Raw genomic sequence first — 14639 nt, 5'->3', positions numbered from 1 at the left:
GAAGCCCTTTCAGGAAGCTTCTGCGGTAATCTGAGCACGAGTGGCCGCCTGTACTCTGGTAGCCGCAGCGGGGGGCTGGGAGAAGTCGGTCCACCTGAGGGAAATGAAGCTGTGGAATCCTTAGTCCTTGCAGGTTGGCTGCATAGAGGAGCCAAGAGAGGAGGAGCCCAGGGTAACGCCAGGGTTCTCGTATATGGAGTCCCACTGGGGACACAGAAATGGAGAAGATTTGGAGATTGAGGAGGATGGGTTTCCCTGTTGGATGTGCCCATTTTGACCTCTGGGAGCCCAAGCGGACTTGCTGTTGTTCCCTTGGAGGTGCAGACGCAAATGTTGGGGCCGCTGTGGGTTGGGCCCTTCGGTCACGGTAGGCAGTGAAATCCCCCGGAGAGTAGGGGACCGAGGGGAGTAGCTGGTCCCAGAGCGCCGTGAGGGACATGGACTCGGAAAGATGGACAGGGGAGAGCAGCCAGCAATGACGTGGCCAGGGTAGTAGGAGTCAGGATTAAACCAGGAAAGCGGGTGTGAGTAGAGGCAGCGATGGGCGACATGCGGTGCTTGAAGAGGACCTTATGCGGAGGGGCCGGTGTCTCCAGAAGTTGGCAACATGAGCCTTCTTGGTGAGAGCAGCATTCCTAGTTCGGGGGGACAGAAGCCCAACGGCTTTGGGTTCGGGACAGACAGGAAATGGGGGGGGGGGGGGACAGATCATACAGGAAGCCCTTTCCTGAAGGTATTCGTCAAGTGAAAAGACAGGTTGTGAGTTCACGGTAAGAGTCACTTCTGGCTCGGGACACCTGGGAGGCTCAGTCAGTTAAGTGGCTGCCTTTGGCTCAGGTCAGGTCATGATTCCAGGGTCCTGGGACCCAGTCCCACATTGGGACCTTTTCAAGGCGGGGATCCTACTTCTTCCTCTGCCTGCCACTCTGCCTGCCACTCCCCCTGCCTGTGCACGATCTCTCTCTCTCTGATAAATAGATAAATAAAATCTTCAGAAAAAAGAGTCACCTCTGGCTTGACCGCCGGCAGGCCGTGCAATCACTGAGGGACAAGGGAAGAAGGACACAGTCAGGCGGCGGCACTCGGGTGCAGAGCAGGGCAGCACACGGGACTGCTTATTTCGTATGATGGGAAATCGTTTTAAATTTTATTCATTTATTTGAGAGAGAGACTGCACGCATGTGCACATGTGCCTGTGAGTGGGGAAAGGGGCAGAGGGAGAGAGAATCCCGATACGGGGCTCGATCCCCTGACACTGAGACCATGACCTGGGCTGAAGCCAAGAGTCCGACACTCAACCAGCTGAGCCACCCAGGCACCCTGATGGGGAATCATAATTGCCTTCTATGTTTGTGTTTTCCGCCAAGACCATATTTTTTATCATTTAGACTTTTTACAAATGAAAAATCGCTACTCAAAGACATTTTTGGAGGCTTTGTTTTGTTTCTTCAGTGGGTTGTGGGAGGACTTGAGCATGTGAAAACGCTGAGGGTCAGGAGGGCACTGAAGGCACATGGAGGAGGAGTTGGGTTCACGGACCTGGGTTCCCGGGCAGGAGGGGGAGGGTTGCGGGGCTCTTGCGGGCGATGAACTTCGGACCCTCTGAGGGAAGGAGTGATGGTTGCAGATGCCAGTGGGATTGTCGGTGGAGTTTCAGGGGAGGAGATGAGCCGGGTTACCTGCTTTGAAGGAAGGAAGAGAAGAGGTGGGGTCTGAGGTCTGGAGAGGATCAGAAGCACAGAAGTCGGTCCTGTGGCCATGAGGTTGCAGGAAGAAGCTTCTGTCTTGAGACCGTTGGGCAGGGACCAGGGGTGCGAGGAGGCCTGGTGACTACCACGAGGTGGCCGAGTGATCAGCCCTGGTTGGATACCATTTGACTTGGGACACGGTGTAGGCCTTGCTCAGACTCTGTTCTGAGATGTTTGTGGCGGATGGGCGCCTCACCTTGGCCTTGGGCGAGCTGGGCTGTTTGGGCCCCGCATGCTGCTGGGCATGCTGTCTGCCGGGGCTCTCCTCGGAAGTGCCCCTCCCCCCCCACGCTGGTGACCCTGCCGTCTCCCGGCAGGTCCCTCTGCAGTTTCCTGAACCTTGAACAGGCCTCTGCTTTGCTGGGAGAGTAGTTGTCCCTGGTGACCCGATCCCATCCCCTTCTGCTTCTCTGATGATGCTGGTCACCTCATAGCCACGTGTGCTTTGGTCCTAGCCTGTGACACCCGAGGGTGCGGGATAAGCCAAGCCGGACTCACCCACCCCTGCATCTGGGAGGGGCCTGCCGGTCCTTGAGTCTCCCTCCAGCCCACGGCCCGTGCAGACACAGAGCACGCCGTCTCTCGCCGCGGCTTTGGGTCCTCTCTCTCCTCTTCCAGGACCTCATTCTTTGTCACCACCTCTCCTTCCGGACCCACCTCTTTGCCTTTTCCCGGCCCTTCCCACCAGCAGTAAAACAGGCTTCAGGGCCCGTGCCTTTAGAGACCAGGAACCTTGTTCTCTCCCGTTCTTGCTGCTGGCTGGTGCTCTGCTCCCTTCAGAACAGAAAGTGAAGGAGCGGTCCTCACTCCCTCATCTCCTCGCTCGGGAGCTTGCTGTGGCCCCGGTTTCATCCCGAGCACTCCCCTGGGAATTTCTTCTTGGGGACACCAAGGACCTCTGCTGTCCCAGCAGACCCTTGTCCGTCGTGCTGCACCCTCAGGCACCCTCTGTAGGGAACAGCGTCTTAAAGCCCTTTTCCTCTCTTGGCTTCTGTGGCCCCACAGCCCAGGCCTCTTTCTGCCTCGCCACGGCTCCTTCTCTGTCTCTTGAACCATGTCTGTTTGTCTGGATGCTGTCTGTCTCCCCAGTGCTCTGTCCTCTGCCCGGAACTTCTTCCTCTTCCCAAGCTCTGCCTGCTGGGGAGCCTCAGGGTCCTTCTTGTTCCTCAGCATGCTGTGTCTCCAGATAGCCGCGCTGTTCCTTGGCTTCAGGCCTGGATGTCTGGCTGCTGCTGCTCCTTTCCCCGTGGATGCCCACCAGGCGTCTTGCGTTTAACCCGTAGGGTGGGCTGTTTGCCTGCCTGCGCCCTTCACAGCCTCCCTCTCGCTCACTCTCCTTCCCCGCCTCCCTCCCCATCCCTAGCCCTTCACACTGTGGTAAGTGGCATCGGTTGCTTAACCCAGAAACTCTGCCATCATCCTTATTTCTCCCCTTGCCCCATTTTAACAACCCGTTTGTTGGCAAGTCAGTTCTGTCATTTCGCGTCCAGAACAGTCCAGTTGCTCTGGACTCACTGCCTGACTCCACTGCCACCATCCTGCTCTGAGTCTCCGTGCCTTCCCTCTAGGACTATGGCGGTCACTTCCCAGCCCTGCTTTTCCTCTTGTTCTCTAGTCCTCTCCCGCGGTGGAGCCAGACTGATCTTGGAAAAGCATATCCGATTATTTCATTCCCTGCTTCAATATTTTCCTTTGCACTTGTAGTGGAATCCCAGCTCGTCCCGATGGCTTCCATGGCTGTGTGTCCTCGCTTTCTGCCTGCCTCTCCAGCCTTGTCGTGGGTCCCTTCCGCTGATCATGCTGTGGGCACGTTGGCCTCCTTTCTGTGCTGGGACTTCTAAAGGTCTGCCCCCCCCCCCCACTGGGGCCTTTGCACATGCTTGTGCTTCTGTCCCCATCAGGTCTCTTTTCCAATGTCCCCTTGTTCCCGTCCATCCTATTTGGCATATGACTTCAGTTATTCCAGCACGTTGGCTTTGCTCCTTGTTTGATCTGGGTACGGGCCGCCCCTGCCGTGGGCATCCTCACCCTGCGTGGGCACCCTCGCAGACACTCCGACGCCCCCTTGTGCTCTGTGTCTCTAATGAAAGTTGCATAAAGGTGTCGTCGTCCCCTGCTGTCTCTACAGCTGGCAAAGCATCTGGAACTGTGCAGGGCCTCAGACGCTGGCAGAAAGTGTGGCTAGCTGGTCTCTGTCGCCTCCTCTCCCTTTCTCAGTAATCCTGAGCACGGAGTACGGGGGAATGAAATCTGGCTGCTTTCTCCGTCTAGTGTGAATGTCGGGGACCTCGCCGTAGCCGAGTGAGAGCACACCCCCGAGCTGCCGACAGACGGGATGTTTTTCCGGTTGCTGTCGGCGGTCCGAAGACAAAGGCCCGGCCGAGGATGGCGGAACTGGTCGTCGGGGAGGAGCGGCGTGTCGGCCTCCGAGGCGCATTCCGTCGCCCTGCCCACCCAGGCGCAGGTGGTCATCTGCGGTGGCGGGATCATGGGCACGTCCGTGGCCTATCACCTCTCCAAGATGGGGTGGAAGGATATTGTCCTTTTGGAGCAGGGCAGGTAAGGAGCAGACGCACGTGGCGTGGGGCTGCGTTGCACCCACTGCTCGGGCTCCCCTCGTCCCCTCCCCTCCCAGTAACACGGGCCCAGCAGTAGCCAGGATGACTGGCGCTAAGTAGCGGGAGAAGAGCCACAGAAAGGCTCCTGGACGCGGTTTTGCGATGATTATGCCCGTGTTCTTCGGCTCAGAGCGAGCTGCCCAGTTCCAGCACGGCAGGTCTCCTGAGAGGGCACGCTTCATTTCAGGGTCACGGCGCACCTCGCCGTCTTGTCCTCTCCACTGTCGTCCACGGCAACACCAGCCCTGTGGCTCGGGAGCTTCCTCTGTGAGCCGAGCTGGAAGAGGCTGCGGGTCTTTGCTCCTTTCCTTCACGGGGCTCACGCACTCGAGTGCAGTGGTAAAGGGACGGAACAGTCGCGAAGGTCGTGCGGCGTGCCCGTGCGCTGTGCCGTGCGCCTCGGTCCAGGAGGCGCGTTGCGGAGTGGGGTCCCGGTAGAATGTCACGGATCCGGCGGGTGCCGCAGTGGTTAACTGAGGTTCATGCTCTGTTCAGGCTGCCTCACTTTTCCCCGAATGTCCCCTTTCTGTGCTGTTGCCTACCAGAAAGTGGATGATCTTTAACACGTCTGTTGTATTTATTTCTGAGTAGCCAGTACATGTACGCGACTCAGTGAAAATTCTAAAAGAGTGCACAGGGGAAAATCTGCCCCCCCTCCCCGATTCTAGCTGGAAGTTTCCCTCGCTGGAGGCAAGTTAAGTTCCTTGTGTATCGTTCTAGATGCTCCCCGCGCATATGGGCGCGTCTATATCGGTCAGCTCGGATGTGTGTACCTGGGCATTCGTTTGTTATTTTTTTATACGTTTTTATTCGGGCTGGTAGCGCACCTTAAACAGCGTCCCTCCCCTTGCTTGGCTCGTTAGGGTTGTTCAGTATTGTTGCAGAAAAGCTTTTCTCTCGTTCCTTTTTGTGTGCCCGTGTGGAGTATCCCGCCGTAGAGGAGACTCCGGGCTGCTCGGTGCCGCTCCTGTCGGTGGATAGGGAGGTGGCTTCCGCCTTCCCAGCTGACGGACGATGCCGTAATGGGGGTCTCCGACTTAGCTGCCGTCCCGCTGTGGGAGTGAGTCCACCTCATGGCATTTTGGATGCATCCTGCAGGCTGGCTGCTGGCTCCACGAGGTTCTGTGCTGGCATCTTGAGCACCGCCAGGCACTTGACCATCGAGCAGAAGATGGCAGACTATTCCAACAAGCTCTACCACCAGTTAGAGCAAGAAACGGGCATCCAGACAGGTAAGCAGGTAATCCGCCGCCCGCCGGTCCGCCTGTGGCGCGGACTCCGGGGCTCCGGGCCGTCTGTGCCCAGCGCCGCGTCGGCCTGTGGGTTCGGTGGTCAGGGCTTGAGTCCCAGACCGGGCACTGCCACTCGCCGGGGTCTTTTCCTTGCGCGAGTCTGTCAGCGTGTTGCGCTGTGTCCCGTTTCCCTGCCCGCCGGTCGAGGGGATCCGTCCTCACCCCGGATCCTTTGCAGAGCCTGTCATCCTCAGGATGTGAAAGGCTCCCTGGGCCATTTGCTGTGACTTCACTCGCTGAAGTCTAGCAAGTGGCCACACGTGGCTCCTGAACGAAGCCGCCGAGGACTTGCTCCCGGTTCGGTGCGTGATGGTGACGTTGCTCTGAGCCGCGGCACCTGCCCAGTTGCTCTGAAGGCTGTTTCTGACCAAAGAGCTTAAACGTAGGTTACCCCTCATGCGTGTGGTCAAGGGGAAGGACCCCAGGGAGTCGCGAGCTAAGTATGACCGGAGCAAGTAGAAGGGGAGGGCCGAGCCCCGGGACGGCCCCACACGGTCACAAGGTAGACGCATGTCTGTCCGCGTGTCGCCAGGTGACGGACCGGCCGGAAGCCCAGGGGCTGATGAAACCGTTCGGTGGCCACGGGAGTTGTCCTGGGGGAGCAGCGGGGTCTAGAGCTGAAAATTCAGGACGCCCGTGTCCGTCAGGGTTGCTCTTTGAAGACCCACGTAATTCAGATCCCAGATGGTTCCAGGCCGATCCTGGCAAGGTCGGTAGTAGCCTGACGTGCTCGCCCGCTGACGCGGCCCTGCCGGGGGTCGCAGCGTAAGCACCACGGATGGTCTCCTTCGCTGCCCGTTCAGCGCTTATGTGACCCGCGACACGGCTGTCGTTGGGAAGGCGAGAGTTGACGTACTCCAAGTTTTGACGACAGGCTGAGGTTTTATGGCATTTCCCTTTCACAGGATTCCTACTCTGGCGAAGCGTCCCCTCGCGTGTAAATCTTGGATCAAGACTGAGCGTCTGGGAACTGGGAGCGGGTGGCTGTGTTCGTGCAGAGGGGAGATGCCAGGAGAGGAGCTGGCGGAGGGGAGGGAAGAGGCCGTGGCCCTCTGCCCAGTGGATGAGCCTGGTGTCCCCCCCCGCCCGCCCTCGGTGTCCTCAGACTTGGCCGGGCTTCCCCTGGAGCGGCGCGGACTCTGAGTGAAGATAGTAAAAGGCGTCCCTGCTCCTCACCACCTCTGCTTTTGTCACGGAGGATGGCTGCTGCGTGCAGGACATGGGGGAGCGGGTCCCTTTGGGTTGGATTTAATTTGGGGGCAACGGGTACTTGAATCAGGTGGGGAGCAGAGTTGGAGTCGGGAGAGGGTCTGCCTCGGGGGCCCCGAGCCGGAACTGCCGCCTTGTGGTCCCGGGTTCGGTTCCTCGTGCTTTGCCGAGCCCTGCATCGCTTACCTGCTTGGATGCGAGAGGAACCCGGGTCGTGGGCCTCTTGCCTGTAAGGGAAGTTCATCTCACTTGAGTTCTGGGTCACTTCCTGGAACCGCATTTTGGGCCTGGTGTCTCCCTGTGCTTTGCAGGGCAGCAAGGAAGTCAGGCCGGGGAGGGTCCAGGGGTCACGCTGGTCTGTCACCCCCGTTGCGGTTCAGCCGTGGTGCAGCGGAAAGGGGACGTGGGGTCCCCAACGGAGAATTCTGTTACCCGGCAGGATGCGCAGGGGTCAGTCGGGGGACTGGTTTTGAGCCATTAAATGAAGACACGTGACCTGTGTACAAGCTGGATTTCCGGATATTACACGCTAATCCTCAGAGTGCATTTATGTGAGGGTTGTCTTTTCTCCTTTACTAATCTGACACGTCACTACTTCAGATGAGGCAGTCCATGCAGATCTTGTGTCTTCAAAGTTTGCTTTACCTTTTGTTGGTGATTATCAGTTCATCATATGTTCTTAGTACCATCTTTTTGTATTGGGAATTGTTTGGTATATGTTCATTTTTTGTTTCATTAAATACAAAAATATTTTTAATAATCATTAAAGCGTATTATGAGGGCTCTGTGAGCCAGCTCATGTGAATAAGTGCTTTGGGGTGCCTAGGAGGCTCAGTCTGTTAAACATCTACCTTCAGTTCAGGGCATGGTCCCGGGGTCCTGGGATTGAGCTCTCGGTTGTGCTCCCTGCTCAGCGGGAAGCCTGCTTCGCCCTCTGCCTCTTTCTCCCACTCATGCTTGCATGCGCACATGCGCTCTCTCTCTCTCTCTCTCTCATAAATGAATAAAATCTTTTAAAAAAAAACAAACAGTCTGCCTTTCATAATCGCGGAGGAGGGTACCCCAGTATGCGCCATTGGTTTGTCCACTTCCCATTACCTGATGTTCATAGTATCCTTTTTTGGTTGTTGGAGTGATGCAGTACAGATCCTTGTAGGCTGCATTTGTTTTCTCTTGCTATTTCTAAAAGAGTTCTAGAAGGTTCATGATTTGAGCAAAAAGCGTTCGTATTTACAACTCTGATAGGTATGGCCAGATCTGTCCCCAAAAGAGCTACCCGTCACCAGCAGTGTGTGAGCGCTCTTACTGCCTCAGCGTCTCCTCAGTACTATATATGGTGTGTGTTTTTTTTTTTTAATTTATTTATTTGACACAGAGAGAGATCACAAGTAGTCAGAGAGGCAGGCAGAGAGAGAGGAGGAAGTAAGCTCCCTGCTGAGCAGAGAGCCCAATGCGGGGCTCGATCCCAGGACCCTGAGATCATGACCTGAGCTGAACACAGAGGCTTTAACCCACTGAGCCATCCAGGCACCCCTACATATGGTGTTTTCATTCTACTTTCTTCTTAACTAATCTCTCTGCCCAACGTGAGGCTTGAACTTATGACCCCGAGAGCAAGAGTTGCGTGCTCTATCAGCTGAGCTGGCCAGGTGCCCCATGTTGGGTATTATTTTCATTTTTACTTATATGAGAGATGGAAAAAGTTATCAGATTCCAGTTTGCATCTTTACCACTTAAATATTATTTCTTAGGTCTGTTGGCCATTTGTATTTCTTCTCTGACTTGTTTTTTAATATCAGATGCCTACCTTCTCTTAGCAAACCTGAGCAGTTCTATGTTATGGCTTCAAACCTGGGATAAAGCACATTTTATGTCAGGAAGCTCTAGACCAAGCTTTAAAAGTCCTCTGTGGGAAGACCGTGGACAGGGAGGCTTGTGAAGCAGTGACAGACTGTTGTGGCCGGTGGTTCTGTTGGGAAGAGCGCAGTTTGGCCTCATGCGTGTGCTGTGATGTGCAGCTTTGTGCCCAGCGGCCCTGTCCTCCCGGGGGACTGTTTGCTGGGGAGTGGGGAGTCACTGCTAAAGCCGTGTCTGCAGGCGAGACTCCGCGTGATCAGCTCCCCTCACTGGCCACGGTCACCGCGCTGGCCTGGTCTGTCTGCAGTCTTTAAAAACCAGTCTCTGAAATGTAATCTCTGAACTGAGACATTCTTGTCGTGTCAGGGAAGGGCATATTTACCTGATGATATCAAAAGAGACGAGAAATATATTTAAGAGATCCTCCTGTGCCGTCTTTTAAAAAGATGGCCTGATTGATTTAGCTTTTTCATCGTCAGAACTGAGAGTGAAGTACGTTAGGGAGATTGTCACTGACCCAAGCGCGATCAAGGTTGTGTCAGGTATGCTGACTGCGAAGACCAGGAATTGACTCCGGCCAACTTGGACAGAGTTTGTCGGAAGGCCATGGGAGCCAGTCGAGTTGGCAGGAGGCTGCCAGCTGGAGGAGGGAGCATAGAGGCTGGACCAGGGGGAACCCAGTGCAGGCAGCCCCTCAGCTGAAACAGGGCCCGTCTGGCCAGGATGCTGCTGCTCCTGAGATGACCGGCCTCCAGCCAGTCCCCCGCTTGCTCCAGACCCAGTATCCCACCCGGGAGGGTCTGGGGGGCTGAGCCCACTCGCTGTGCTGCAGTGAGAGATGAGGGCCCAGCCCCTGGGCACCGGTGCTGTGAGTGGCCTGCTTCGGGGTCACACGCCCACCAAAACCACGGGGAGGAAAGCTGAAAAGACTGAAGAAGGAGATGGGTTCTGGGGTACATTCCCTTTCGAAAAGCTTTGTAGCAACAGTATCTCTCATTTTTATTTTACGAGTGGTTATTTAAGATGTACATGAAAATCCAACTCGATCCTCCCAGAACCCTAGCTGAGGATGTCTGAGTGGTGGTGGTGCCAGGACCCCTCACTGGTCTTCGAACTTACAGTCTAGGGGGCTTGCCCCCCTGACCCCCGCGGGAGGCCTGGGCTGCTCAGTCTGGGCTGGTTTTCCTTACAGGTTACATAAGGACGGGCTCGGTCTTTCTGGCCCAAACTCAGGACCGGCTGATCTCCCTGAAGCGCATCAACTCAAGGCTGAAGTACGTATGAGGCTAGAAGCCTGTCCTGATGCTCCTGTCAGACTGACCTCTGCCAGAGGGCTGTGCATGTCATTGTCCCCTTGTGTTCTGCGGCAGTGTCATAGGCATCCCTTCTGAGATCATCTCTCCCAAGAAAGTCGCCGAACTTCACCCTCTCCTCAACGTGCACGACCTGGTGGGGGCCATGCATGTTCCTGAGGACGCCGTGGTGTCCTCTGCTGACGTGGCTCTTGCCCTGGCCAGTGCTGCCTCCCAAAATGGTAAGCAGGTTTCTGGGTGAGGAAGGAAGAGGTTACATAAGAAGGTGTCTCACAACTGGCGGTGACACCAGTTCAGCTTCCGTTTCTGAGCATTGCCTCTTAGAATGTTTGTTTGAATGTACTATCTGTTAATAAATGTTTTCTCAGGGCCACATTTTTCTTAATAAAGTTCTAAGAAACTGCTTTTAGTACTGATCAGTGCACTTCAGGCTTATGAGACTCCCCCCACCCCCAAGAACATGAGAAGCTCCAAGGTCAAAAGACACAAGTGGACTAAATCCACAGCCGGTTGTGTCCTGGGGTTGGAATGAACGAGGGGAAGACTAACCAGTGTCTGCGGTGTTCTGCTCTTTGGATGAACTGATTCATGGTGTGGGTGCGTTAGGATTTAAGGTGTTTTATTTGAACTTTTTCTCCCCTGCCCCTTTTATGATTCCTGGAATGGAGTTGTGTACTAAAGTTGCCTGCTGTTTTAAGTCTTGGAAAAGGCCCATTGATACAGTCTCGGGATGTGGTTCCTGGGAGGTTTTGTTTTGTTTTGTTTTGTTTTGTTTTTTTATAAATCACTGATGTGGCTTTTTCAGCGTTTCTCAGGGGTTGAGAATCTGCTACAGAGACCTTAATTCTGGGCCATTTGGGGATGGATGCATCAACTTTCTTTACCTTGGAACAGGTGTCCAGATCTATGACCGGACCAGTGTTCTTCACGTAATGGTCAAGAAAGGTCAAGTTACTGGTGTGGAGACAGATAAAGGACAGATCGAGTGCCAGTATTTTGTCAACTGTGCTGGTCAGGTAGGTGAGCAACCGTACTGGGTCACTGATTTTCTCACTTCACTGTTACCTCTGGGATTTTAGGTATGGAGATGTAAGGTTAATACAATGATGACCTCAGCAGTCATCAGGGACCACCTGTTCCTTGTTTGGACTAGAAACCTCAGAATTCTTGTATTCTTTTTTTCTTTTTTTTTTAGATTTTATTTACTTGACAGAGAGATCACATATAGGCAGAGAGGCAGGCAGAGAGAGAGGAGGAAGCAGGCCCCCTGACGAGCAGAAAGCCCAATGCAGGGCTCGATCCCAGGACCCTGAGATCATGACCTGAGCCAAAGGCAGAGGCTTTAACCCACTGAGCCACCCATGTGCCCCAGAACTCTTTTATTCTAAATCAGAGACCTCTAGCCAGTCCTCAGAGAGGAGCACCAGTGGTGACCTTTTCCTCCCGCCACCCTGGGTTAATCGGTGCCAGGAAGTCTGTGAAATGGTCGGGCATTGACAGAAATCCTTGGCGTTGGGTCTCCTTTGGTGTTTCATTTCATCCTGCCACCTAGCAAATCACGGGGCTATTTTTTGTGTCGGGAGTGTGGGTTCGGTTCAGAACACTAAGCTGCTTCTACTTTTAAGGCAGATTGGTCCCTTGCCTTCCACTCTACAATCTTCAGAGGACCTGGGGTGCTTTTTGCCTTGCGAACGTCACAGATGACGGTATCTGGGATTTGTAGGTACCAGGCGGTATCAGGCGTTTTGTTACAAGGGGATCACTTGCCCCCCAATGAGCTCCTTTTATGAGTTGCTAAATCTCTCGTTCTTTGGTCTAAAAATAATTGTTATGGTTTAAACAGGACCATGTTGCTCCCGCCCACGTAACTAAAGCAGGCTGCACCTTGGCTTCCCACACCTGACCTTGGGGCAAGCGCACACACAGGCCACCTGAAATTAAGCTCTGGCAAGCGGCTGAACATGCTCATTTGTCTTTCTTTCCTCTTCCCACCCACAAATCAATCTGTCCATTTGTAGTGGGCATACGAGCTGGGTCTGTCCAACGAGGAGCCGGTTAGTATCCCGTTACATGCCTGCGAACACTTCTACCTTCTGACTCGCCCCTTGGAGAGCCCTCTGCAGAGCAACACACCAAGTGAGGACTTACACTTTGTTTTTAATCTTGTTTCCTTGCCACTGTCCTGTCCTCTGAAAAGGAAGACTTTCTCCTCAGGATAGACAGTGCTCGGAAGAGCCTCGTCTCTTCTGGAGCGTGTTACGGGGGAGGCCGACCCAGTTCTACCTTTTCTCTAAGGACTCTTTATGAAAGGATGGACAAAATGGGCATTCCACCGAAGCAATATTTTGGTTGGTTGATTTTGTAAGCTGACTGCAGCCCCACCCAGAGGTCCAGGCTGAGAATATTTGCAGTGTAACCTGGAGTTTTTGACTGAAACGACACACACTGTAGAGGGCTTCTAGGTGAGCTCCAGTCCGGTTGCTCCGTGGCCCCGAGTGCCACAGGAGAGGGCTTGACATCATCTGGAAGGTCTCGACCCCGAGAATGGGCTTGCGGTCCCCCTTTTCTGCTAGGCTTTCCTGCGGCACTGCGGCAGCGCCCTAGTTCGGTTGCGAGCACCAGTCAGAGCTTCTAGGTAACTGATCAGAGAAACGGTGTCCCCTGTGAATCTGAGAGGGGCAGGTCCTCCCCCATGACCTCGAAAGGTCTGCATTCCCTAGATGCTCTTTGGCTAATAAAGCTAATAATGAGTGTCTGGGTTCTGCTTTTTCTGTGCATTTAGAGAGCTGGCCTACCTCTAAACCTTCTATCCCCCACTCCCTTGTTGTTTCTCTTCCTCAGCTATTGTGGATGCTGACGGAAGGATTTATATCCGGAACTGGCAGGGTGGCATCTTGTCTGGGGGCTTTGAGAAGAACCCGAAGCCCATCTTCACTGAGGGCAAGAACCAGCTGGAGATTCAGAATCTGCAGGAAGACTGGGATCACTTTGGTGTGTAAACTAGGGGATAACTGTAATGCCCCGTGTTGTCTAAGATGCTGTCTTTTTGAAAGCATTTTCAAGAAGAGTTCATTCTTCGATCTTTGTAACAGCCCCATGAGGTGTTCACAGAGGGTAGCCTATAGAGTTTGCCTGTCTAAGGCTGTGGTTACAGGTTAGCAGATTCTGGGGACAAAGATCTTGGTTAAGGGACTTCTGGCCTATTACTATACCTAAAACAACTGCTAAAATTCTAGGCTAGGAGGAAACCTTTTTGTAGGCAGCTTGGAAAATTAAATTTTTAGAAAGCAGAATTTTTTTGTTAATATAGTCTTTTAGAATTTTTTTTTTAAAGATTTTATTTGTTTGACAGAGACACAGCAAGAAAGGGAACACAAGCAGGGGGAGTGGGAGAGGAAGAAGCAGGCTTCCCTCTGAGCAGGGACCCCAATTCAGGACTCGATCCCAGGACCCTCAGATCATGACCTGAGCCAAAGGCAGACGCGTAATGACTGAGCCACCCAGGTGTCCCTTTTAGCTGGTTTTTGTTTTTATTGAAGAAGAATTGACCTATGATACTGTGTTAGCTTCAGGTGTATATCACAGTGATTCAGTATTTGTATGCCCCTTGATTTTGTAATTTTTTTATTTCCTTACTAAAAGGAAATACAGATAGTTAATAGAATCCTGTGGCCCAGATTCCAAAGATATGGTGTATAATGTAGAGTTTCCTCTCCCACCCTTAATGGACTTTTTTTTTTTTTAATAAACTTTTTATTATGGGAGATTTCAGACTTTTAAAAGTGCAGAGGATAGTATACAGAACCCTCTGTGTACCCACCAGCCAGCTTCAGTCTGGTTTCATCTGTTGCCACTGTCCCCCTGGAGTAATTCCCAGATGCCGGGCTGACTTTCCAACAGGCTGGTGACCTGTCTTTTGTAGCTGTTCCAGCTTGGGAAATCCTTGCTTTTCCCCAACTACCAGTCCCTTAGCGATCTTACTTGTCCTCCTGTGTGTTGTGTGCCCTTCCACAGCTCCTCGCCTTTCTAACGAGTGTCTTTTTTCTGTCTTTATGCCAAGCACTTCATAGGTTTGTCCCTTAACTCCAGCATGGTTTCTGCTTTCTGACTCGGGCCATTTGGCTCTTCTGAGAAAGCCTCCTTCAGGAGGTTCTCTGTGATACGAGGGAGTCGGGAAGCAGGAGTTGGAAGGTTTTGAATCCCCTAACGCTGAGGGCTGTGTTTGGGTTTGTTTTCACGGCTCAGAGCCCCTGCTGAGTTCCCTCCTGCGTCGCATGCCCGACCTGGAGACCCTGGAGATCCTGAAGTTGGTGAACTGCCCCGAGACCTTCACCCCGGACATGAGGTGCATCATGGGCGAGTCTCCTTCGGTGCGGGGCTACTTCGTCCTGGCGGGAATGAACTCTGCCGGCCTTTCGTTCGGTGGAGGGGCTGGGAGGTAAGTCTTCCCTGCTCTGCCCCCGTTTGCCGGGTGCTTCCTTCCTACAGTCACTTGTTGCTCCTGTGGCGCGTCATGGGGCTAGGCAGTGTGGCACGTTAACAGTGAGGAGGTACCCGTGATCGGAGAGTTGTGCCCTAAGGTCATCTCTGTGGCATATTCCG

At 53.8% G+C, this 14639-nt stretch overlaps 1 protein-coding gene across 2 annotated transcripts; it reads left to right on the top strand.

The window, feature by feature from the left end:
- The first annotated feature begins 4002 nt into the window (after positions 1-4002).
- Positions 4003-14550, top strand: LOC116863450 (pyruvate dehydrogenase phosphatase regulatory subunit, mitochondrial-like). Of its 2 annotated transcripts, XM_032850899.1 has the most exons (8): positions 4004-4307; positions 5465-5598; positions 9917-9998; positions 10095-10258; positions 10932-11053; positions 12056-12173; positions 12879-13028; positions 14283-14550. In XM_032850899.1, the coding sequence occupies exons 1-8, from the start codon at positions 4084-4086 to the stop codon at positions 14477-14479; spliced, it is 1191 nt and encodes a 396-aa protein (XP_032706790.1). In that variant the 5' UTR covers positions 4004-4083; the 3' UTR covers positions 14480-14550. The 2 variants fall into 2 exon arrangements, with proteins under 2 accessions (XP_032706791.1, XP_032706790.1); XM_032850900.1 differs by lacking the exon at positions 12056-12173 and having other exon boundaries at positions 4003-4307; positions 14283-14407.
- Positions 14551-14639: the final 89 nt, after the last annotated feature.

The sequence above is a fragment of the Lontra canadensis genome, unplaced genomic scaffold (genome assembly GCF_010015895.1).
Source record: "Lontra canadensis isolate GAN:19392208 unplaced genomic scaffold, GSC_riverotter_1.0 scaffold1227, whole genome shotgun sequence".
Classification (NCBI taxonomy): domain Eukaryota; kingdom Metazoa; phylum Chordata; class Mammalia; order Carnivora; family Mustelidae; genus Lontra; species Lontra canadensis.
This window is presented reverse-complemented; position numbering and strand designations above follow the sequence as displayed.

Coding starts and splice junctions, on each gene's coding strand:
- LOC116863450 (XM_032850899.1), top strand. CDS start 4,084: ATGTTTTTCCGGTTGCTGTCGGCGGTCCGAAGACAAAGGCCCGGCCGA. Junction 4,308..5,464: donor GTCCTTTTGGAGCAGGGCAG/GTAAGGAGCAGA, acceptor TGCATCCTGCAG/GCTGGCTGCTGGCTCCACGA. Junction 9,999..10,094: donor CGCATCAACTCAAGGCTGAA/GTACGTATGAGG, acceptor GTTCTGCGGCAG/TGTCATAGGCATCCCTTCTG.